General features: G+C 34.3%; 1 protein-coding gene across 1 annotated transcript; it reads right to left on the bottom strand.

The window, feature by feature from the left end:
* Window positions 1-13,103: 13,103 nt before the first annotated feature.
* Window positions 13,104-26,737, bottom strand: derl2 (derlin 2). Its single transcript, XM_056458550.1, has 7 exons — window positions 26,599-26,737; window positions 26,140-26,205; window positions 23,052-23,125; window positions 22,842-22,935; window positions 19,619-19,814; window positions 18,540-18,630; window positions 13,104-13,575 (listed from the first exon to the last, which is right to left on the bottom strand). The coding sequence occupies exons 1-7, from the start codon at window positions 26,689-26,691 to the stop codon at window positions 13,470-13,472; spliced, it is 720 nt and encodes a 239-aa protein (XP_056314525.1). The 5' UTR covers window positions 26,692-26,737; the 3' UTR covers window positions 13,104-13,469.

The following is a 26,737-nucleotide window of genomic DNA, read 5'->3' on the forward strand; positions in this document are numbered from 1 at the left end:
TCTTCTGTATGTATTAGACATGGTCTTCAACAGTTTAAGGTGCTTCATAGGCTATCTAGGAGCAAGCTGGAAAAATGTATCCAGGGTCAGATTCATCTTGCCCCAGATGTGGTTTGGAGCCAGCAGTCAGATGTTGGACCGATTTTGTTAGATCATTTTCATCTATATGTAACAAAGATATAAATCCTAATCCTTTAACTTTAATTTTTGGTACAGTGCCAGAAGAAATGTACCTATCAGCTAATCATGTAGTAATCATTGCCTTCTCTTCATTATTGGACAGACGTCTGATTCTTATCAGGTGGAAAAAAACAAACCTGCCATCCCATAAACACTGGAAATTAAAAGTGTTATTACATCTTAAACTCGAGCACCTTTTAAACTTTTCAAGTTTAATGAGGTTTGGCAGCCTTTTCTATTCTATTCGATTCGATTCTATTCTATTCTATTCTATTCTATTCTATTCTATTCTATTCTATTCTATTTATTCTTTTTATTATCCCTAATTTCCTAATTAGTTTTATTTATTTATTTATTTATTTATTTGTTTATTTATTTATTTATATTTTTATTTTTAATTTTATTTTTATTTTTATTTTTATTTTATTTTTATTTCTCTTTCTCTCTCTTTCTTTACAGGGTGTGAATATGTTTATAGCTATGTATCATGTTAATATGTTGTTCAATATGTGTGTTGAGGGAAAATTGAAGACAATTGAAAAATCAATAAAAAATATTTGAATAAGTAAGTAAAAGTCGTTATTTGGTCAATTAAATTACTCTTTTATTAGCTGAAATGATTTCAGGTTTCTGTTGCCAATATCTGATCTGATTCCCAAATCTTCTTTAGTCTCCATGATCGAAAACCAATGTTCTAAAAAGCAGTGAATAGGTCCCCTTTAATCTGATTTCGTTGAGTCTGACAATTGCCTTTGCTTTATTTCAAAGATGGATTTCTTACAGAAGTACTTCTGGGCAGTCTTAATCCTAGCCATCATTCTGGTGTCTGTGATCATAGTGATTATTTTCATCATCATCAACATTTGCCTCAGAAGAAGAGGTAAAGTACATCTGATGCCTATTTATACATGATAAAAAATGTCTGTTAATTAACAGGTTCTGTATTTTGTGATTTTTTTGCATTTTGTGAAAGTTTTTTTTTTTTTTTTACATTTATTTACTGTTGTTACTTGCATTATGGCAGTGTTTCTCAAACACGTTCCTGGAGGACCATCAGCTCTGCACATTTTCCATGACTCCTTAACCAAACACACCTGATTCAGATCATCAGCTCATTAGCAGAGCCTGAAAGACCTGTAATTTTCGGCTTAGTCCCTTTATTAATCTCGGGTCGCCACAGCGGAATGAACCGCCAACTTATCCAGCATTTTTTTACGCAGCGGATGCCCTTCCCGCAGCAACCCATCTCTTAGAAACATCCACACACACACACTCACTCATTCACACTCATACACTACGGTTAAATTAGCCTACCCAATTTACCTGTACCGCATGTTTTTGGACTGTGGGGGAAACCGGAGCACCCGGAGGAAACCCAGGCGAATGCAGGGAGGACATGCAAACTCCACACAGAGACGCCAACTGACCCAGCCGAGGCTCAAACCAGCGACCTGCTTGCTGTGAGGTGACAGCACTACCTACTGCGCCACTGCGTCACCACCTGTAATGGGTGTGACAGACAAAGGAGACATCCAAGACATGCAATGCAGGTGACCCTCCAGGAACATGGTTGAGAAACACTGCATTATGGTAGCTTTTCTGCTCTATAGACTTTAGATGTTGAAAATTCAACTCTGCAGCTTAGCAAAGTGACTTTTGTTGACATTTTAGCGTGATATACATTATAAACATTATATATTTTACAAGATAAATAAAGAAGTAAGTCTTTAAAATAACAGAAAAAATGCTGGCAGTTTATTTCCAGGGCTTTGTACTGTAATTTACAACAAATGACTTCAAAAGTATTAAAAATGTCAACAAAATTCACATTTAAATTTTTCAAACATCAACAGTTCTTGCACTGTAAAACCCAAAAAGTTAAGATAACCCCTAAACAGTAAGAAACCGATTGCAACAAACCATTTGAGTTAATAAAAACTAATCCTAATGAGTACTGTGAACTTAATCAATTTGAGTAAATGAAGCAATTTGAGCACAGTAAAACCCGATAAATGAAGAGAACTCAAACCAACTGAGTTCTGTAAATTCCAATAAGTTAAGCCAACTCAAATCATTTGAGGAAACCGATTTGCTACAAACCATTTGAGTTATTAAAAACTAATCTATATAAGTAGTGAACTTCCTCCATTTAAGTTGAAGTAATGAGGTATTTAATTAACTTATTACATTCAACACTGAGTTCAGAACTCTTTTCAAATGAGTAGAATTAACTTTCAGTCAATTTTGAGTTAACTACCTTTATTCAATTCGATAAAGTTGACTGTTGGGTTTTACAGTGTGGAGGAAAGATCGAGATCTCATAATCCAATTCAAAAACATAATTAAATGGAAAAAACATCAAAAATAAAACTAAAAATATGGGAAACGGTTAATTTATAGATGTGTTTACAGTCTGGTGTGCAAACAAGTGTGTAATACGTCAAACAATCTGTTTTAATGGCAGTGGCTAACCACAGTATATGTGATCTCAGAAGTTTGTTTTGATACAAAATAGCAGGTCAAAGTGAGTGAGTTTTTCTTTTGCTAAAAACTAAAGCGCAAAACACACTGCTGCAAAAACAACCTTGTGATTTCACATAAGTAGATTTAGAAACTTACCGAGAAATAAGCCACAATTGTTACCACTTCCTCATACGATTATGGTCTCTGCAGTCATAATAATAGATTGACTTCATGTGCATACAGTAGCTTCAATTAGTAATGTATTTACTCACACGAACAATGAACAACATATTTATTGGAGTATTTGTTTCTCTTTGTTAACGTTAGTTATTGAACATAAAGGCATTGTCACTGAGGTTATCAAGCACAACTTTGGGTTTTAATAACTCATTAGTAAATGTTGAACTATTAATAATAAATGCTTTGTTCACTGTTGTGTTGTTTGTTCTTAGTAAATACATTAACTAGTGGAATTATTGTAAGGTGTGATCGACATGTTATTTACAAGATACAGTTGAAGTCAGAATTATTAGCCCTCCCTGTATATTTTATTCCCCAACGGAAAGAAGATGAACACATTTCTAAACGATAGTTTTAATAACTCATTTCTAATAACTGATTTATTTTATCTTTGTCATGATGACAGTACATAATATTTTGCTAGATATTTTTGAAGATGGCAATGCAGTGGCGCAGAACGTAGTGCTGTCGCCTCACAGCAAGAAGGTCGCTGGGTCAGTTGGCGTTTCTGTGTGGAGTTTGCATGTTCTCCACGTGTTCGCGTGGGTTTCCTCCGGGTGCTCCGGTTTCCCCCACAGTCCAAAGACATGTGGTACAGGGGAATTGGTTTGGCTAAATTGTCCGTAGTGTATGAGTGGGAATGAGTGTGTATGGATGTTTCCCAGAGATGGGTTGCAGCTGGAAGGGCATCCGCTGCGTAAAACATATGCTGGCGGTTCATTCATAAGTTGGCGGTTCATTCCGCTGTGGCAACCCTGGATTAATAAAGAGACTAAGGCGAAAAGAAAATGAATGAATGATTTTAAGATACTAGCATTCAGCTAGGTGATATAGGTTATCCAAGTTAGAGTAGTTAGACAAATCATTGCAAAACCTTAAAGCAGCTAATGATGTTGACCTTAAAATGGTTTAAAAAAAAATGTAAAAACTGATTTTATTCTAGCCCAAATGAAACCAATAAAAATGTGCGTTTCCCAAACAACGACAAAACTCATGACTGTACTATCATAGTATGCATCGTTTGGGAAAAAAATGATGTAGTGACAAGTGTTTCCCAAAACCCCTAGTTTCTCTGTCGCAGATCTGTCGTTTGAACGACGTTAGTTAACGTAAAACTCCCATAATGATGCTCTAAACGGGGTGGTAAAAACTTTTTTAGAGAAAAAACCCATAATTTGTTTGTGCAAATTCTATTGTTTTACACGCACGCACATTTAAAAAAGAATCCAATATTAGTTTTGGTAAAAACATGCACTCGCTTTCCATATTAATTAAAATATATGTAAACAACACATATAGGGCCAATGTTTCCTATACAAATATTGAGAACAGTACATATTTTATTCTAAAACATAAAATCACTTACAAAAGCTAACACATATTATAATCTCATATATAAAACATTTAAATAAACAAATAATGAAATCTAATATTTATTATTTATTAGGAAATGAAAAAATCCTACTTTTATAATAATATTAATGATATTAATGATTTTAATGATGATGATGATGATTACTATTATTATTATGTATGATTATGTTTTTTTTTTTGTAAAAGTCTACTTTTACAACAGGGCAACAGGCCTATGTCATATACAGCACAGATACTTTAGAAATAACATACTATAAATTAAAAGCATTAACGTATGCTGTGTTTTTTGTTTTCTCAAGCTTTGGAGACGTAACATAAATTCCGATTTTGAATAATAGGTCACCTATAGCTTTCGTCATGAGCCACCTCATGAGCAAAGTGCACTGCAAAGGGAGCGCAATTCAATTCATCTTTATTTGTATAGCGCTTTTACAATGTAGATTGTGTCAAAGCAGCTTTACATAGAAGATTATATTAAATTGAAACAGTGTCAGTCCAGTTTTCAGAGTTGAAGTTCAGTTTAGTTCAGGTCAGTGTGGTTTAATATTCACTGCTGAGAGTTCAAACACTAAAGAGTAATCTAATGATGCGCAGCTCCACAGTTCCTGCAAGCCAGTGGCGACAGCGGCGAGGAAAAAACTTCACCAATTGGCGAAAGTGAAAAAAAAAATCCTTGAGAGAAACCAGGCTCAGTTGGGCACAAGTATTTCTCCTATGGCCAAATGTTGACAAAAAAATTGTCAATGTGAAGATCACTAAAACGGAACTGTAAAAAATACTTTGAAAGCAAATCACACCTAAGAGTGATGACTTTAATGCTTTATTGTAAAATATCATTCCACGTTTAAATGTTAGAATGTTCTAAATTAATAGGGCATAAGGATGATAACTGGGAATAGAGCGTACAAGTTTGCGATGCAGTTCGCCAATGTTCGTTGGAACGACGGATTTGAGAAACGCCAAATCAACAAACTATTATTGTAAAGACACAACTTGTGACCTTAGTTGGCTAACAATGTTTTTTGGATATGCACCCCTAAACTATATATTTTTATTATTAAAATATTATTATTGTAGACTGAAGTAATTGACAGCTAGGTTTTGTTCTGTTCTTGGTAAGGGTTAAAGGAAACATTTGAAAGTTAATAAAAAAATATTTAAACTAAATTGTTATTATTGCATTATTAAATGTATTAAATTATTATCCGTTTTTGATAGGGCAAGTGGAAATCTTTTCTTACTGGGATATTCAAAAAATCTTTAGCATTTAGCCCTCTATACATCTAAAATTTAATTCACAATGGTCTCAAAAATCTTGAATATAAACCTGGTGAAACCTGCAGAGACCCTGGAAAAATTCCTTGTCCTGTTAAACATCATTTGAGAAATATTTGAAAAAGAAAAAAATTCACAGCAGGGTGAATAATTTTGCCTTCAACTATATTTATTGTAACAGTTTGAGTGTTTGATTCATTTTCTTTCTGATTTTAATCCTTTAATTTTTGTTTCCTCTTTTTTTTGCAGCTTCTTGGTACAGTACAAAAGCAAAACCAAATCATTATGGTCACTCAGACTTAAAACAAGCGTAAGTGCGTTCAGCTGATTCAAGATCACATCCTTTTTCTAAACCAAAGTGTTTTTACTATTAATTCATATGTATTTTTTTTACAATAAAGGGACAACCAAGTTCATTACAAAGACCTAGGAAATGAAAAACCACCCTTACCTCCAAGAGATCAGTTCTTGTCCACAAACTCTGGTTAGTATTTTCAGTTCTCCTACACTGACTTGCTTTTATGAACAATCATATGAATAAAAAAAGATAAATAATTAGTTTTAAAGAGCCCATATTATGGGTTTTGAAAATGCCCTTCCATGTAGTGTGTAACACAGCTCTAAGTGAAGTGAAATATCCAGCTAAGGCTTAAATCTGTAAGTGTACAGTGTTTAAAACTATTGATTCATCTATAAAAGAGTCGACTCATAGTGCTTCAAACGAGTCGCCTAGATAACGAGTCATTAGGTGTTTCGCGATGACGCAGCCACGAAACACAAGCCTCGCCAGTAGTTACGCGCGCAAACCAGGGAGATTTGAAACCTGCGGCCCCGCCCACTAACACAGAAAAAACACTAGACACACACACACAGACGCCGCCGGTCCAATGAAGTCACGCTGTGCTCAGATGGATAATATTGACAGTCTCTACCCAAAGATGAGTTGTTAACCTGGTACAGTACACGCGGTTACTCTTTATATTCTCTTATCACATGTAAGCCACGTTAAAAACGCGACGCGTGCCGCTTTGTTTACGGGTTTAACGTTAAAGGCTTTTGTGAGCTCGCGTTCCACTGCCGTTTGTCGTTGCTATGGCGATCGATCGTAAGCTAGGAGACAGGAGACTCGTGTCACTTTCCCTAGTTCTTCTGAGGAGCGTTGTGTGTGTGTGTGTGTGAGAGAGAGAGAGAGAGAGAGAGAGACTCGCGTCGCTTTCCCTAGTTCTTCTGTGGAGCGTTGTGTGTGTGTGAGAGAGAGAGAGAGAGACTCGCGTCGCTTTCCCTAGTTCTTCTGAGGAGCGTTGTGTGTGTGTGTGAGAGAGAGAGAGGGAGAGGGAGAGAGAGAGACTCGCGTCGATCTCCCCAATTCTTCTGAGGAGGGTTGTGTGTGTGTGTGAAAAAAGCCTTACACTATGAAGCGCGTGTGCACTGTGACTACTTTTATATAGTTGATTAGCAGCTGGGCATTTCACTCTGTCTCGTGCTGAAGCCTGTCACTGTCGACCAATCGCAGCAGGCTGTCATCGGTCCAATCAGCGCAGATTAGCTTCGCGCTGAGGAGGGGGTTGGGAACAAATGAATCGCTGAACGATTCATATGGGAGTCGTTGGGATAATTAGGTAAAAATAAATGCAGATTATAAGACCATCAAAGTGTTTTATGACCTTGCATGCATATTAGACTGTTGTTGGAGACCCTTACAACCTAAATATGACCCTATTTCATGTATAATATGGGCTCTTTAAAGCAAATACATACTGAAGTTCTGGTTTTATGCCATGTCATAATTACCATAATGTTCAGAGTATAACCGGAAGTTCTACTCCAAACTGTTCATGTGAATGGACTCTGACTGGGTTTTGAGTTTCTATGGTAACATTATAAACACATAAACACAACGCTAAAATAAATGAATCTGTGGAAGTCAGGTGGTGTAGCCGTCACATCATAAAGTTCATTGTTCTACCCCCACCCCCACCCCAAAAAAAGACAGGCTAAAAAAAGCCAACCCAGGCTCATTCTGAAAACGTAGTCCCATAGACATTTCTGGAGACAGCTGCGTGCGCTTTTTGGTATCTCAAATTTCTATCGCGAGTGCCATTCGTGCCTGCTGTTCTCACGTAAACCCACCAGAGGCCGCTGTCGACCAAATGTCTGTCTGACTGACTGAATGACTGGATGACTGACCGCCCTCACGCTTACTTCCCTTAAACTCAACCAACGATTTACAAAAGCCGTTCAGAAAAAGAAAAGCCCTCATCTGATTTTTACCACGTTTTCAGATTTTACCACATTCTCACCATGTTATTCACTCGTTCATTTTATTTTTTGAATTCTGTTTTTGTCTTACCTGATTTCTGGACTCGAATCCCATCGTTGTCGTCATGGTCATCCCCTCTCTGCGTCTTAAGTCCGCCAACGTACACAATGAGCTAACTGGACAAACTGGTTGTGGCGGGAAAGCCCTCCACATGAGGTAAGCTGTCAGCCAGTAAGCGTGAAAAGGAACGGCGTCACACCGCCCCGTAGCTTTCGTTTAAAAAAAAATAAAATGCAGCCATACATACCCCCGGCTACATAATTTGCAGCCTCCAGAAACGTCCACGGGACTACATTTTCAGAATGAGCCTGGGTTGCCTAAAACCCAACCAACGATTTACAAAAGCCGTCCAGAAAAAGAAAAGCCCTTGTCTGATTTTTATCACGTTTTCGGATTTTACCACCTTCTCATCATGTTATTCATACATTCATTTTATTTTTTGGATTCTGTTTTTGTCTTACCTGATTTCTGGAACTGCTTTTCCCCGGACTCAAACCCCGTCGTCGTCATCGAGGTCATCTCTTCTCTGCGTCTCAAGTACGCAGACATACACGACGAGCTAACTCGATAAACTGGTTGCGGTGGGAAAGCCCTCTACAGGGGGTAAGCTGTCAGCCGGTAAACGCGAATAGAAAGGGCGTCACAACGCCCTATAGTGTTTGTATAAAAAAATGAAATGCAGCCATACATACCCCTGGCTACATAATTTGCAGTCTCCAGAAACGTCCGCGGGACTACATTTTCAGAATGAGCCTGTGTTGAAAAAAGCAATTAGTTATTTTACTTACTTAACAAAGTGAGTAAACCTGTTGCTTTAAACGTGACAAGTTGACTTTACTTTAAAAATTGAGTAACTAAAATGTGATTAAGTGTTGTAAGTTGGAACACTTAAAGCAAAGTCTCTTAAAGACAAGTCATTTCACTGGGCGGCCATCTTTAAAATGACTCTCGGCCAGTATCCTCGGGCATTCCGTCTGAATGGGAAAACAACAAATTCTCCAAAACTGTTAGCCAAGCTTACGATTACATTACAAATTTGGAATCACCAATAAAATAAACATCCGAATCAAATAAAATCTGCATTTTTTTTGGTCGCCTGAGCTAATGCGCATGCGGATTTAAAATAAACGAGATCACGACACTGACCTAATTTATGGCCGTTCTACACATTATCATCCTGTGAATAATGATCGCCTGATCGCGCTGCTCTTCTGAAGCAATCTACAACTTGGTCTTGATAGTAAATCTCTCCCAGAAATGATAGTGACTCTTTGTTTACAAGTTTGTGGGCGTTTGAGTAATTTCTGTCATGTGATGTGCGTTTGACAGGACGGACTGTACCTCATGTTGGTTTCATACAGATTACAAAACCCAAAAACTTTTGTTTTCAAGTGTAGTGGATTCATTTAAAAGTACAGCTTTCAAACTTTATTTGTATATATTTCTTATGTCTATGAAGCAAGTATGCGCTGAGATTCAAGTGCGTTTGTTGACCACATTATCTGTCATAAAAGTACATGTCTGATCTGAGCTTTTCCCCTGGAGAATCGTCAGTCTATATTGATCGATGATTGGCTCATGTACTAGTAGGTGGGGTTTCATTTAGCATATATTTCATTACATGCCTTGTGTACTGTATAGTCTTTGATTTAAAGTCCATGTGAGCCAGAAGTTGCTGAGACTTTTATTTCAAAATGTTTATATACTTACAATTGAAATTAAATATTGATTAGGGAGTAGGTCTTTCTTTTGGCCATAATTCCCTGTAGTAAACTAACAGCAAGAGGGGTGTGGTTAAGAATATTGTAGCTGAGGTGGGATAAACTGACGTCAACAGAGATGGAGGTCCTGGAGGGCTGATGTCCTGCAGAGTTTATAGTTACAACTCCAATTAGACACACCTGTAATGGGTAATCAAGCTCTTTCTAGGTATAATAAAAAACTTCCAGGCATGTGTGTTGAAGGATTTTGGAGTTAAACTATGCTGGATACTGGCCCTTCAGGACTGAGTTTGAGCACCAATGATCAAAAGACTAACAGCATGTGCTTGCAAAATAAACATTGAAAATTTTGAACACACACATACACTGTAAACTCTAATGTTATCTTCACTTAAACAATTAAGTAAAGTTGACAGAACATAACTTAAAATTTTGCATTTTGGTCCTATCACTTAAAAATATGAGTTAATTTAACTTATGTACCATGAAAATGCATAAACTTAAGATTTCAAGTGTTGTGAGCTCAAAATCATAATTAATCCTTTGAAAAAAATAGGTCATTTTCACAAATATAGACTTGACTGTAAAATGACTGTAAAATGACTGTAAAATGTGCTGTAAAATGTGCAACCTTTTAAGTGCAAGGTCTTTTTTTAAATCAGAAAACAAATGACTTCAGGTATAATTATTCATCATAATGTAAATAAATGGCTACTTATTTTTTGTTTAAAATTTATTTAAACATTTTTTTGACACAGAAACGCCAACAGAGGCTCAGCTGAGGCTCGAACCAGCGACCTTCTTGCTGTGAGGCGACAGCACTACCTACTGCGCCACTGCGTCGCCCTGTTTTATGTTCAATCCACTTAAATTTGTAAAAACATACTGTACAAACTGCATTGTAAATAAATCAGATGAACATTTTCATATTAGTCAATAATATTACTGTAATTAATTTAAAAACTGCATAAATATAGATTTACACACATTTACTCAAGTAAATAAACAGAATTAATGATGAGCTAGAAATCTGCGGAATTCTGCGGAAAATCTGCGGAATTCTATGCGTGCAGATTCCCTGTGGGCCTATAGCTTATAGATATCCTTAAAACTAACATACTGATATTTGCATCTAAAAAAAAACGTTATTTTAATTCCACTGGACCTTTAAAAACAACTATAAATCAAATTCTGCATCAGAAATGTAACTAGCTTTATGTCTGAATTTACAGCAAGTGCCAGTTACGAAGATATACCGACTGTGCCGGACTACGTGGAGATTGAAGATTCAACACCAGCTTTCCCCCAACACCCCGTCTTCATTCCAGAGTACGCCGTGGAGATTAAAAGTCAGGGTGAAGAAAGCGAGGATTACGATGATGTTGAAAACCCTGACGACAGCGAGGATTATGATGATGTTGGATAGAGGGCATATCAACAGTAGCTCTAAACTTTAGCTTGATATACTGTATAAAGGACCAAGAAATCAGCTGTACATATATAACCAAGTCATTATTTGAGCAGAAACAAGTACTATTTGTGCAATCATAAGTGTGATTACATTTTCTTATGCAATGCGATCTTTCACTTCTTATTTTTAGATAGGAAATACGTCTTACTGAAATGTCATTCCAATTGGTCATTTTCTCTTGAAGTGATTGCACAATTTCCAAAAAATATTGAAGAAACAGCATGTCTTATAGTGTAACAGAGTTTTTGTGTTGACAAAAGTCTTGTTCAAGTTTTAGGAACAACAAATAATAACTTGACTTCTAGTTGATCATTTGGGATCAGAAGTGGCTAATATGAAAGGCAAAGGCCTCTAGATTACGCTTATTTTACCAAAATAAAATATGATCATGCCTTGATTTTAATTATTTAAATGGGACAGTAAGGTCTGACATTGCTTAGTCAAAAGTCTTGTCACTTAACAGAAATAATGTCCAGTATAGAATATAGTCATGGTGCAGTGGAAAAAGAATGAATATTGTGTATGACTACCATGAGTCATACACAATATTACATCCATTCATCTCTGCAATGACTCAAATAACTTCTTAGTAAAGTCATCAGGAATGGCAAAGAAAGCGTTCTTACAGGACTCCTAGTTTGTTTTCAGACAAAAATGTCTAAATTAAGTGAGTTTCTCCTTTCAGTATAATTTCAAGCTGAATATTTAGCTTGTTTTAATGAAAATCTTGATGAATTTTAACTATTTTCTTCTGAAAACAAGACTTTCTAGAAAATGCTTCTTGATTTAAGAATTTTGACTATTTTCTTTTGAATATTTGGACTAAGAAAAAAAGCTTTTTTCCCCCATTGTTAAAGGGATAGCACCCAAAACTGAAAATTGGCATCATTTACTCACCCATTATTTGTTCTTAGCTCTTTGACCTACTTTCTTCTGTTTAAAATGAATGAAGATATTTTGAAAAATGTTGGAAACCTGTAACCACTGATTTATATATATATATATATATATATATATATATATATATATATATATATATATATATATATATATATATAAAGTCTAAGTCTACACACACATACATACACATATATATACACATATATATACATACATACATACATACATACATATATATATATATACACATACATACACACATCTCTCTCTCTCTCTCTCTCTCTTTCTATATATATATATATATATATATATATATATATATATATATATATATATATATATATATATATATATATATATATATATATATATATGCATGTATGATGGGTCAAAAACACCATTCAGCGTGACAAAGCCTTTATGATAGCCAGCTAGTTAACGTTCAGATAACATCGCAGCATGTTAACTTATCGTTAACTTATCTAGCGCTTACGGATAGCTCAAACTACTGTGTTTTGTGTATTGTATTATTTTGAATTATTATTTTATATTATTATTTCTTAAAATCAGACTGTGAAGCTTTGAAGGCCATTATTTCGCAATCTTTTGGGAGGCAGAGTATGCACTTCATTCTATATGCATTGTCTTTCACTCCAATAAATGCAAACATGGACTCTAAATAGGGCCATGGGTGGTCTTCTTCCTTATCACCACGAACAGTGAAGGAGTTGAAGGTGGAATTTCTGAGTTTTCCAATGTCGAAAACAAACTAAAGTGCTCTCAATGCAGGCAGGCAGCGCTGTCTTCTTTGATCGTCTGAATGATGACGAGCTTATTCAAACCCGTGACAGAGCCATCTGCTGCTCTGGCATTGATCATGTGGGTTTGAAATGATTCGTAACATTTTTATAATTGTAATGAGTAACTATGCAGCACATAAACAATCTATCGGTGTAAAAGTATTAAACTCATCGAAAATATGTACTGAAGTAAAAGTAGAAGTAGGAGAAAAAACAATACTCCAGTAGAGTACAGATACAGCCTTTTAGTACTTAAGTACAGTAGTGAAGTAGTTCTACTTCGTTACTATACATCTCTAGTTGTTTTAAAGTGTTACCAAAATGCTTTTTGAAAAACAAAAGATACTCTGAAACAGATACTCTGAAACTTACATACATTTATTAAAAAAAAAGAAAAGAAAACAAGTAAAATGGTGGCTATCAATATATTCTGTATTCGTCTTTCACAGCTGCTGGATTTGTAATGGCTGTTGTACGAGACAGCAACTTATCAAGAAGTCAGTTCTTTTGTTAAACCCATTTCCACAGTCGGAGGAGCATTATGGGTCTTGCAGACATTTGGAGGCATGTGCACACAAACTGCAAGTCTCCCCTTCTAGCTCTGTGAGCGGAGCATCCGGTTCTTTTGTACACAAGAGAAACAAGATGGAAAAAAAATAGAGAGGATCTTTTTTCTCTTGCTCTCTGAGATGTCCGTGAAGCATCAGGCACAGGAGGTGCTGAGTTTATCCTCCCAGCCGCTGACCCTCACCCCAGGCAAAGCCCCCTGGACGATCCTCAGGGAGAGGGTTGTAGTTGGCATCTTCCTCTGGTGTGTCAAACAGCAGCTTACTGGAAGCAACAAAAACAGAGGGAAGAGTTAAAGAGACAGTTCTGAAAATTCTATCATTTACTCAGCATCCGCTTGTGTCAAATCAGTTTTGGAGTTTCTTTTTTTCTGTTGGAACACAGAGGAAGATATTTTGACAAATGTTGGAACCGGAAACCAGTCAAAATGGTTTGGAACCACTCCAGGGAAAATTTTTATTTTTATGTTTGTTTTTGATTATTTGGCCAAAAATTTGGAGCTTAAAGGGATAAAAACAGCCTGTTTACCTTGTTAAGGTGTTTGTATATATTACTGTTCAACAGTGGTGTAAAGTAACACTACAAATACTTAAATTACTATATTAGAGTAGTTTTTCTCAGGAATTGTACTTTACAAAGTTGTTTTAAATATGTGTACTTTTACTTTCACTTGTGTGCATTTTTAGTGCTGTATCGGTACTTTTACTCCACTATTATTTTTACAATGGAATTCAATGGTTACCGTTTTTTTTATTATTTATTTATCATTTTACAATATAACAAACAGCACAATTGACAAAAAGAATATTCAGCATTTAGCAGCATCAGAGTATACAAATATAAAAACATATACACCAACAAATCCAGTTCATGTTACTAGATTAAAACAGGAGTCAGACAACAGCTTATGAATGGTCAGTGTGATAACAATGGGTATTATGTAGGCACAGGTCAAAGGGTTCACACAAAGGGTCCACAAAAATAGTCCAGGTTTTAAAAAGAAAAAAGTGTGTTTTGTTTTTAAGCTATATGTTAAATATTCCAAATGCAGCGTGTCATTTATGATGTTTTTAAATAATTCAAATGCTATAGGGAGTTCCTGTTTCCAGTTTAACAGAATACATTTCCTAGATACATAAGAAATTAGACCTATCCTTTTGGTAAAAAAAGGGTCTGAAACCTCATTCAATTCCACCCCAAAAAGATATATTAAAAGAGTCATGTGATATTTCTTTCCCGGGACCATCACAGTAAACTCATGTACAGAATCCCAAAACTCATTTAATTTTTTATAATTCCCAAAAATATGCATAATGGTGCCCTTATGTTTCTTACATCGGTTAAGTAAAGGCAATGCACCAGGATATATCCTACTGAGGTGAACGAGGGTCAAATATATTCTTTGTATAAATTTGTAATTTTGTTACTAGAAAATGAAAAAGATACACATTTGTATACAACTTCCCACTGAAATGGTTACCGTTTTTCAACATTCTTCAAAACATCTGCTTTTATGTTCAACAGAAGAATATCAGTCATAATGGTTTGGAACCACTTGTGGGAGAATAAATGATTAGTAAATTAAAAATTTTGTTATATTTGTTTTTGATTGTTCAGCATAATTTTTTTTTTCCTTGTTAAGGTGTTTGTATATATTACTGTTCAACAGTGGTGTAAAGTAACACATTACAAATACTTAAATTACTATTATTGAGCAGTTTTTCCCTCAGGAATTTTACTTTAATAAGTAAAAAAAAAGTGCACTTTCACTTTTTAGTGCTGTATCTGTTCTTTTACTCCACTATTTTCCTTCAATCTGCAGTCACTACTTTTGATTTCTCCTTATATCTTATATTTTTGATTGGTCATGTCATCATGTCATTTCCGTTCGCTTATCCGGGGCTGGGTCACGGGGGCAGCAGTCTGAGGAGAGAACTCCAGACTTCCCTCTCCCCAGACACTTCCTCCAGCTCCTCCGGGGGTTCCCGAGACGTTCACAGACCAGCCGAGAGACGTAGTCCCTCCAGCATGTTCTGGATCTTCCCTGAGGCCTCCTCCCGGTGGGACATGCCTGGAACACCTCCCTAGGTAGGCGTCCAGGAGGCATCCGAAACAGATGCCTGAGACACCTCAGCTGACTTCTCTCGATGTGGAGGAGCAGCAGCTCTACTCCGAACACCTCCCGGGTGACAGAACTCCTCACCCTATCTATAAAGGTGCGCCCTGCCATCCTGTGAAGACACTCATTTCGGCCGCATGTGTCCGAGATCTTATCCTTTTGGTCATGACCCAAAGCTCACGACCATAGGTGAGAGTAGGAATGTAGATTGACCGGTAAATCGAGAGCTTTGCCTTTCAGCTCAGCTTCTTCTTTACCACAACTGACCAATACAATGAGCGAATTACTGCTGACGCTGCAGCAATCCGCCAATCAATCTCACATTCCATCCTTCCCTCACTCATGAACAAAACCCCAAGATACCTGAACTCCTCCATCTGGATTAAGGACTTTCCTCCAACACGGAGATGTTTGACTGGTTAAGAAGAATAATCAGTCCTGCGATTCCCATCCAATCAAATCACACATAGGGCACTTTATAAATGCAGCAAACGCATACAATGTGGAAGCATTAAAAGTGTCCAAGAATATGCAAAATCATTACATGCAATGACAGAGACTGTATAGATGATGATGAAAATGAAGACGTCAACTGTTTGAGTTCTTAAATTACCAAATGTCCTTAAACAATCACTAATTTCCCTATAGTATGTAACGTTTTCACACACATGCACAAATAGCATGTAAACGCATCAACCACTCACACAACCACTCACACAACCACTCGCCACCCTGGAGTGCTTCTAAAAGGGCTAATTTTAACTCATACTTTGAGTAATGTTTACATCATATTTGTTTACTCTGTCCACCACTGCTGTTCAACAAATTGAACTTAGCCAAACTCTTATTAGAAAAACAAAACACTTGTACAGTAAATAAAGTAAAAACTGTAATATTATGAAGTCTTGGTTCACTTTAAAATAACTTTCATTTTCAAAGTTATTTTTTTTTTATTCACAGCTGAATTTATCTCCAGTCACACGGTCTATCAGAAATCATCAAGTTAGTGACTTTCAATAACACTTGATGGTATCATCAAGGCTAAAAACCACTGTGCTTCATGAAGACATAGTTGTTATTAGAGTTTCCTGTTAATTTAATCAACCTCAGGCCATTCGAGTCAACGTTTATCTTTGCAAGAGCTTTAACAAAGTTTTTTTTTAGTTAAAACTGTGGTCCTTGGTTATTTATGTAGAGCAAGCCAACAGAAATAATGTTTTGCCAAGAGATGTGGTTATCTTTTAGTTGCACTAAGTTGTGGATTTGCATTTTAACATCCAAAAATCAGGGTTTCACCTAAACATCTTTTTAATGCTCTATTGATGTCCTGTATGCTCATCCTGGATGTCCTGATGGAGAGATAATTTTGGCGTAAACTACACTTTGAATATTGGTGTTATTCTTAAAAAAAAAACTTATATAAAGAGCGAAAGAATGCACTACATTTATATAAAATGTAAATCTTGATTTTCAACAAATTACTTTAGTAACTTGTAATCTTTGGCAGCACGGTGGCTCAGTGGATAGCACTGTCACCTTGCAGCAAGAAGCTCGCTGGTTCGAGTCCTGGCTGGGTCAGTTGGAATTTCTGTGTCGAGTTTGCATCCCTGTGTTCACGTGCATTTCCTCCGGGTGCTCCGGTTTCCCCCGCAGACCAAAGACATGTGGTACAGGTGAATTGGGTAAACAAAATTGGCCTTAGTGTATGAGAGTATGTTTGTAAATGTGAGAGTGTATGGGTGTTTTCCGAGTACTGGTTTGCGACTGGAAGGGTATCCGCTGCGTAAAACATATGCTGAAAGTTTTCAGTTTATTCCGCTGTGGTGATGAAAAAAGGGACCAAGCTGAAGCAAAATCAATGAATGAATATGTACTCTTTGCCTCAATTAATCAATGTAATGCATCAATACTGAATAACATTTTTAATATAAAAGCTACTTTATTTTTTTCCCTCAGATAGTGTTTTTATTTGTTATAACTTTGGAAATCTGTTTTTCTTCAGGTCCGACCAATTAGTACAGTCCAAATTGTGACAATAATTGACCATTTTCACCACCAATAATCAGCAACATAACACTTTATTTGCTAATCTGACATTTACTGCAAGCTTAACGTCTCAAGAGTAGAAGTTTTGTTATTGATTTTGAGAGCTTAGACTTTTCATCAAGTGATGAAAAAAGGAAAAAGAGTACCCCAACAATCGCTGAAGCCACAAAAATTAGAGAATCTACTAAATGACATAATATTTTCGGCGGGGGGGGGGGTGGGGGGTCGGAGGGTGGGGGATGGATAAAATATAAAATAAAAGCTACTTTTTAAATATTATATCAATATCCCAACAAAAAAAGCAAGTCAACTGTTTACAAGATTGATTATAATAAATGTTTGTTAAGCATATTATTTATTAAATAGCATGTGAAACCGAAATCCTTATCATGGGAATAAACATTTTTTATTGTATGAAAATAGAAAATGTTTTTATAAATGTATTACAATGTTACAATTTTATAAAATATTATAATGATGTAATCACAATATTATTGTTTACCTGTACTGCTAATAAATATATTCAATCTTGGTGAGCATAAGAGACTTAAATAATAATAAGATTTTAAACTTTAACAGTTTTACATACATTCTTTTAAGTATTAAAATCGAAAATGCATCTAAAAATGTTGTTACAAAGTTATAATTATAAAATACTATTATAATATATCACAGTATTAATGTGGGTTTCCTCCGGGTGCTCCGGTTTCCCTCACAAGTCCAAAGACATGTGGTATAGGTGAACTGGGTAAGCTAAAAAATGAATTGTGTGTGTGGATGATTTCCAGTGATGGGTTGCAGCTGGAAGGGCATCCGCTGCATAAAACATATGCTGGATAAGTTGGCGGTTCATTCCGCTGTGGCAAACCCAGATTAATAAAAGGACGAAGCCAAAAAGAAAATGAATGAATGTTCACCTGTACTGCTATCAAATAAATTCAATCTTGGTGAGCATAAGGCACTTAAATAATAGTAGTTCATACTTTTGAACAGTTTTACATACATATACACAAACCCACAATAAAAATTCATGGTAAAAATGTATGAAACCATTATAACTCACAGGATAGAGGGAGTCCTCAGCCATCTGCCACCACCTGGTTGGTTGGGAAACACATCCTCCAGAAAATAGTACACATGTCCCACTGCGATGCCTTTTATTGAAGAAAAAAAAAACTTTTCAAATTATAATAATACATGAAACATTTCAACTTACTGTCATGCATCACAAGTACAGATTTACTCTTTAAAACAAAAAAAATGCTTTCTATGATGCTCATAATAATTTACAACTCTGTATTTATTTATAACCAATCATTAAATACTATAAATGTATCTATAAAGACACAACAAACCACATACTGTATTATAATGACATTTATTTACAAATACAGTTATTAATACTTACTAGTGATGCATTTCATTTTGCAATGCGCCCACTCATAACACATTATACATGATTTATAATTAGTCATGAGTGTATTTATAAAGATGCAGTTTATAATTATTTATAATAATTGTAACAATTCTTTAAATGTTCTGTCATGTTTGTTTTTCTCTTTATTCTATACATTTTCCTAAAGAAATAATGATTTAGAGATACGAGTTGGAAGCTCAGATAAACTTGCAATTGAACCATTTATAAATGCATAATGAGCACATCTTTATATGGAACATTTGCTTCCTGTTCTTTACTTGAAGCCATCAATGATGCTTTTATAAAAGGTTAGTAAGTGTATTATGATTCACAATAAGTACTGATAAGGCATAGGGGTCGTATCAACAAAATAAATACATTCATTTGTGACAGAACAAAATCGGAGTCTTTTGTAACTATAGTAAAACAACGTTTTAACATTGCAAACTGAATCTTTATAAATACAATCATGACTGACTTAAGACTTATTAATACTTGTGTTATGAACATGTGCATTGTACATTAAAATGCATCACTTGTAAAAATTAATAACTGTATTAAAAGGTTTGTTGCGTCTTTATATAACTATATATACAGAGTTATATTTCACTATTAGCATGAGCTTCATAGAAAGAGTTACTAAAATTTAATTGATGACATTTAAGATTTCTATGTAGGCAAAGCAAGAACAGTGATTAAATCTATAGATTACCACAAGTGTTTACCTAAAAGATCCACAATGATGGAGTTTCCCAGCAGCAGAGAGAATCCCATCAGCACCCATGGAAGGAAGGGCGCCTGGAAATTCAGAAGGCCGAAGAAATTCATGCGCACGTTCGGGTTTCTCCGGCTCCAGATGTACACCAGCATGATGGTGAAAGCCTGGCCTAAAAATACAAGGTTCACAAATGTGCCAAATATCTGCAGCGCCATTAAGAAAAGAAAACACAAATGCCATTTAATTGAATGCAACACAAAGGTGATTATTTTTGTTAATGATCAAACAATCTTTGAGGCTTCAATTGGTAAATTTCTCTTGATGTGGTTGCACAATTTCCAAAAAATATTGAAGAAACAGCATGTCATACATTGTTACCTAGATTTTTTTGCTTGTTTCTAGTTTAAATATCTAATTATTCTCAAAATCAAGAAATAATTTCTAGAGAAGAAAAATATATTGGCTTGTTTTAAGAAATATTCAGTGAAAATTAAGTGAGTTTTTCCTAAAAACAAGCAACATAATCTGCTAATAGAATGGGGTAAGCTCTCAAAATTTCCATTTTGAAAAAAGATTATTTTTCTTGTCGATGGGGTAAATTATTTTGCTTATTTTAGAAAAAAATAAATAAATAATAAAAAAGCACTTAATTTTGACAAATTATTTCTAAAAACAAGGCAAATTCTTTTACTTGTCTATTTTACTTACTCTTTTAAAAATATTTTGACTAGAAACAAGACAAAAATCCTAATAACTTTTTTTTGCAGTGTATTTTTTACATTTTATTTGACAGTCTTGATGCGTTTTTAAAATTCCTACATGAAATGGCTTTTGTGGATTGCAGAAGGGGGCCAAATAGACCATCTTTCATTGTCATGCTTCTATATTAGTCTTCATTTTGAGGTCAGAGGAAGAGATGAGTCACTTTATAATTCTTTTTCCCATGCTACCACAAAACCCAGTATTTCCTTATATGAACTTGTTAAAATAACAAGACACAAAAGTTGAGATAAAAAAATGTTACTAAACATAAAAGCCGGACAGCTTTTCACATGTTCCTACAATCCTTTAATGCAAGACATGTTCAAACTTTACATTTAATTGACATTGTAATTCAATTCCCTAATCTTTTATTTATACATTTTTCTTTCATATTTATTGTAATCCATTTTTTATTTGACCTTTACTTTACATTTATTCTTTTTCTTTCACTTTTGTTTATAAATTATTTTAGCTTTTATTGTTCGGTAACACTTTAATTTAAGTAACAATTCTCACTTTTAACTACTGGCTTACACCAACCTATTATTAAAATATTAACTGTCTATTAAAACTTATAAAGTATAATCTCATTCTACATCCATAATCCTACCTAATAGCAAAAAACCAATGACCTTCCTAACTATTAACAAGCAGTCAGTACTTTATCGAGCTAAACGTCTTAATTAATGGTTTGTTAATAGAGTAATAATATTGCTAATGGTTTGTTTTTAACCATTATGATAATCTAAGTATGTACTAGAGATTTTAATTGTATTGTTTTCTATTGTATGTTTTATTTATTGCCATGTCAGCTTGATTACCTTGATCTTCGAGGCAAAAACTATTCAGAATACAACAAATAAGATAAACTTAACAAAAAACATTGCAACAAACAAAAATACAAGTTATATTGCATGAGATCTTTGCACTGATTTATAATCAATTCTAAAACTTTTTCTGAATTCAAAACTTTACGAAGTTAGAGTTCACTTCATAAAAAAAGTCTTCTACAAACATTAAAAGCAGGACAGTCCAATAAAATAGGTTTAACAGAGAGAGGAATCTTGCAAGACATGCACGGATTCTTAAAATATACTAAAAATCCATTTCAAATTTCAGAAAGATTTTCATTTATTTCAATATTTTTTCCAACCTTCTTGTCACTTATTTAAAATGTAATAATTAATAAAAGCTTTGATATCTTATTACTTATTTAACAACACACTTTACATGCCAATTTGCACATAACAGCTGCACATATAACGTTGTATATAGTAATAAACATGTACATACACTTGTCAATCTGTATATTTGCACTCACTACTTACTTCTATTTTTAAAAAAATATATTTATTATCTGTTTTTTGTCCTGTCTCTGTAATCCTGTTGCACTGTAGAAGCTCTGTCACGAAAACAAATTCCTCGTATGTGTGAACATACCTGGCAATAAAGCTCTTTCTGATTCTGATCTGAAAGATGAATTATACATTTGTTTACTTCCTTATTTAAAACTTCCTTTGCAGAATGGAGATATCAATGTCAGCATTTGAGGAGGTTATTCTCCTCAAACAGTTCAGAGAGAAGTATTATTTCGTGTTAATACACAGTATATAGACATAAAAATAGATACAAATTTATATGAATAAAATACATTACACAATGCGCTTTCTTTTTATAAAAACTGTCAATCCTCCTACGTTTCAGTGAACAAATCTTTAAAAGGATAGTTAATGGCAAAATTTTAATTGTCATAACTGACTTCCTAAACGTGTTTGAGTTCCTTCTGTTGAACACAAATAAGATATTATGAAAAATATTTAAAGCAGCCATTGATTTCCATTGTATTTTTATTTCTACTACGGATGTCAAAGGTTTTTTACAGCCTTCCTCAGAATATGTTGGTTGTGTGTTCAAGAGAAAAAAAAAGAAATTCATAAGGGTTTAGAACCACTTGAGTGTGAGTAAATGGTGTGAAAATTTTCTATTTTTGTGTGAACTATCCCATTAAGGCCTCGTTTAACCTTGTCTAAAGAGATAGCTCACCCAAAACTGAAAAGTCTGTCATCACTTACTTACCCTTTATTTGTTCCAAACATGCTTGACTTACTTTCTTCTGTTGAACATTTTGAAGAATGCTAGAAACCTGAAACCACTGACTTCCATCTGTTTTTCCTAGCATGGATGTCAATGGATACAGGTTTTCAGCATTCTTTAAAATATCTTCTTTTGTGTTCAACAGTAGAGAGAAACTCATAAAGGTTTATAACTACTTGAGGATGAGTAAACTGTCATCTTTGGGGCATATTAAATCACTTTAATATGCATTTTGGCTGACCTCAATAATATGTGAATGAAAGGCACTATAATTTGTGCTATATAAATACTAGCATACATACATATGTTAAACAACAGCTGCCATGCTATGCAGATAAATGAGTGCTTCTCTTTTGAGAAAAAGTGAAGGATACAGTCATGAGAAGGCCACCGAAGAGGAACATAAAGACAAAATCAGCGGTTCTCCCTCTGAAAGAGCCCTCCTCCAGCATCCGACAGTATCGGTACCTGACAAACTCAGTTAAGGACTGAAAAAGACTTTAACAACACATAGAATACCTCATGCACACTGCTTCTTTTACAATAGGATGGTGAATGCATTACCGTAAATGTTTCAAGGATACAAAAATATCATGTTGAACAAGAAGTTGAATCCAACTGGACCAAAAAATAAAAAGTTGGTTATTAGCCGCCATACCTAAGGACAGAAAAAAAGTATACATAAAAATTATTCAAATAACACAAACTTCAAATTTAATCCTACACTGTGAAACCCAAAAAGTTACAGTAACTCAAACCATGGGGAAACTGATTGCAACAAATCTGTGAGTACAAAAATGAGTACTGTGAACTTAATCCACTTAAGTTGAAGTAATGAAGTATTTATTTAACTCATTGCCTTCAACACTGAGTTCAAAACTCTGAGCAATTTAAGCACAGTAAAACCCAATAAACGTAGAGAACTCAAACTAACTGAGTACTGTAAAACCCAATAAGTTAGGACAACTTAAACCATTGGAAACCGATTGCAACAAACCATTTAAGTAAAAAAAAAAAACCCTAATCTATACGAGTACTGTGAACGTACTCCACTTAAGCTGAAGTAATGAGGTATTTATTTAACTCATTGCCTTCAACACAGAGTTCAAAACTCTATGAGAAGAATTACTTCAGTAAATTTTGAGTTAACTACACTCATTTCATTTGATAAAGTTGACTGTGGGGGTTTACAGTGTAGTGGGCTCTAAATTAACATCATGATCAAAACTTTGTTTACCAAAAAACCTGTTTCACACAATTATCTATAAAACAAAACCTTTATCATCAAAGCTCTGTAGTTGTTACTATGAGGGGTAAATTGTATAATGCAATGATAACTTACTGCTCAGAAACATATTTATTATATTCAATACACACATTTTAAATCAGTGCTGGTGTTTTAAATCAGTCCAGTAAATCATCATTAGGCCCACATGGAATCTGAGCGCCTAGAAATCAGATTTCTGCAGATTTTTTAGCCCATCATTGAGTCTATTTATTTACTTGCATAAATGTGTTTACATTTGTTTTTATATTTTTTCTTTATTTTTATATTTATTTTATATTTAAACTAATTTCAGTAATATTATTGACTAATATGGAAATGATAATATGATTTACTTACAAAACAGCTTGTAAAGTAATATTTTCTGTCTTTTAGTAGATTTATTATATGACAGACATAAGACTAAGTGGATCAAATTGGATTTGCATTGTCAACATTAAAATCATTCAATCACCGAAATCATTCTGTGTAATTCCGTAGATTATTTTTCTGCACACAAATAGTAAAAAATGTCCACAGATTCTGTCTGGCCCTGGTCATTATTAATCCATATTGGTTATCATTACTGCATTTATGTATCTTATGTGTGGAAAAAGCGGTCACTCCATGACTTAAAGATGGGCATTTTAGATCCATAACTTATAGTAACTACTAAAAATGATCATTCTGTCAAATGACAAAAAGGTTAAACCTTGTCTTTTGTACAGGGTCATCTTATGGGGTTATTGATTTTTGACCATTACCATCCTTAACATGAATTCAAATTTTTGATGCATTAATCAAACCAACATTTTCTTTTATTAAAATTATTTTATGCTTGGGTCAAACTGAACTGCTAATTTAATGGTTTAAGTCAGCTATACTGAACCAAAAAATATATATAAATAAATAATAATTATCATTATTACTAAATCACTCTCTAACAGTGTTTTCATTTACAAATTTGACACATCCTTTTATCGGAAATAAAATCTTGTGTCGACAGAGTACATTTTTATATGTTCATTTTCTGGCAATTGAATATTGATCTAAACATTGCTAGCACCATTTTGAGGGATGTAAACAATAACAGTGGTCCTAATGTATTTCCTGTATTACATTTGTAATTTCCATATCTTTCAAGAATGCAAAAAGGTCCACATATTGGTAAATAATGTTATGATTAAATTGCTTCTTTTTACTGTTATGAAAGAGTTTGGCATCAAGCCAGAAATGTTCATCGGCCAGTGACATTGCCACATTGAAATGGTCTATAGCAGTGTTTCCCAACCCTGTTCCTGAAGGCACACCAACAGTCCACATTTTCAACCTCTCCCTAATTAAACACACCTGAATTATCTCATCATAACATCAGTAGAGACTCCAAAACCTGAAATGAATGGGTCAGAGAATGGAGACATCCAAAATATGTACTGTTGGTGTGCCTCCAGGAACAGGGTTGGGAAACACTGGTCTATAGTACATCCATCTGTACTTCAGAAAAGCATATACTGTATACTGTTCTCAAATGTTTACGTTTAGTTTTGTGTGATTTTCATAATGTCAAACTGAATTCATACTAAATCCAATGCAGGTCAAATTGACCCACAAAAATGTCATGCATCTAAGCATTAAACACAGAAGAGTTAAATATCTTGTGTTAACTAAACCAAATTGTTGGAAAAAGATAGAGTGCAAACTTATATTTTCATGCACTTTCTAAAAGTAAATAAGTCTTTAATAAATGCCTCAGAGATTTAAATGACTAAATAATAATTCAACTTAAAATTAAGTCACTACAATAACATACTAAATTAATATACAGTTGAAGTCAAGATTATTAGACCTCTTGTGAATTTGTTTACTTTTTCAAATATTTCCCAATTGAGCAAGGACTTTTTCACAGCATTTCCAATAATATTTTTCTTCTGGAGAAAGTCTTATTCGTTTTATTTCGGCTAGAATAAAAGCTGTTTTTAATTTTTAAAAACCATTTTAAGGCCAAAATTACTAGCCCTCTTAAGCTATATTTTTCCGATTGTCTACAGAACAAACCAACTTGTCTAATTAACCTAGTTAAGCCTTTAAATTGCACTTTAAGCTGAATACAAATATCTTGAAAAATATCTAGTCAAATATTATGTCATCATGGCAAAGATAAAATAAATCAGTTATTAGAAATGACTTATTAAAACTATTATGTTTAAAAATGTGTGGAAAAAACTTATTTCCGTTAAACAGAAATTGGGGAAAAATATACAGGGGGGCTAATAATTCAGAAGGGCTAATAATTTTTACTTAAACTTTACATGACAAATAATTAAAAAAAATATTTTATTGTTTAAAGGCCTACGAAATAGTTTAATTAAAAAATAAATAAAACAAAGCACATTGGTATTCAGACTTACCTGATAATTCCTCAGTATTAAATCTGGGTTGAAGTACAGCTGGAAAGGTGTGATGAGTTCTAATTGCTATAAAAAAAAGAATTAAACACCAGTCATAAACGAATAATATTCAGGTTTCAGTGTAACAAACAGTGTTTAATAATGAATTAATATTAAGCTCAATGAATAACTGAAATCAAAAGTAAAGTAACGTTAACTCTGAGCAGACCTTTTGTGGTTTTACAATCAAGGTAAAGTCATACAAATAAATGTAAACACGTGAAAACGCAGACCTGAAACCTGAATATGTAAACCTAGACATATTACTTTTAACTCGGATACACACTTTACAGAGAAGATTTATGTAAATGTGTCCTGATAACACCACAGTCAGTCTGCCAGCTGTGTTTCAACTGCATTGGGACGAGGCCATGGATGAAAATAACGATTAAACTCCCAATATTCTTCAGATTTACTCACCACGGCGGCTGTAGTAAGTACGCATGCAGTCGTATAAGCTCTGGTGACCACAGGAATCTGTAAATATTCCTGTCGGATTGTCTGGTATGCCATTTTTCGGAGCGACAACGCTGCTTCCGGCACCTTCTTGACACGTCAT

The sequence above is a fragment of the Danio aesculapii genome, chromosome 5, assembly GCF_903798145.1.
Source record: "Danio aesculapii chromosome 5, fDanAes4.1, whole genome shotgun sequence".
In the NCBI taxonomy this organism is placed as follows: Eukaryota; Metazoa; Chordata; class Actinopteri; order Cypriniformes; family Danionidae; genus Danio; species Danio aesculapii.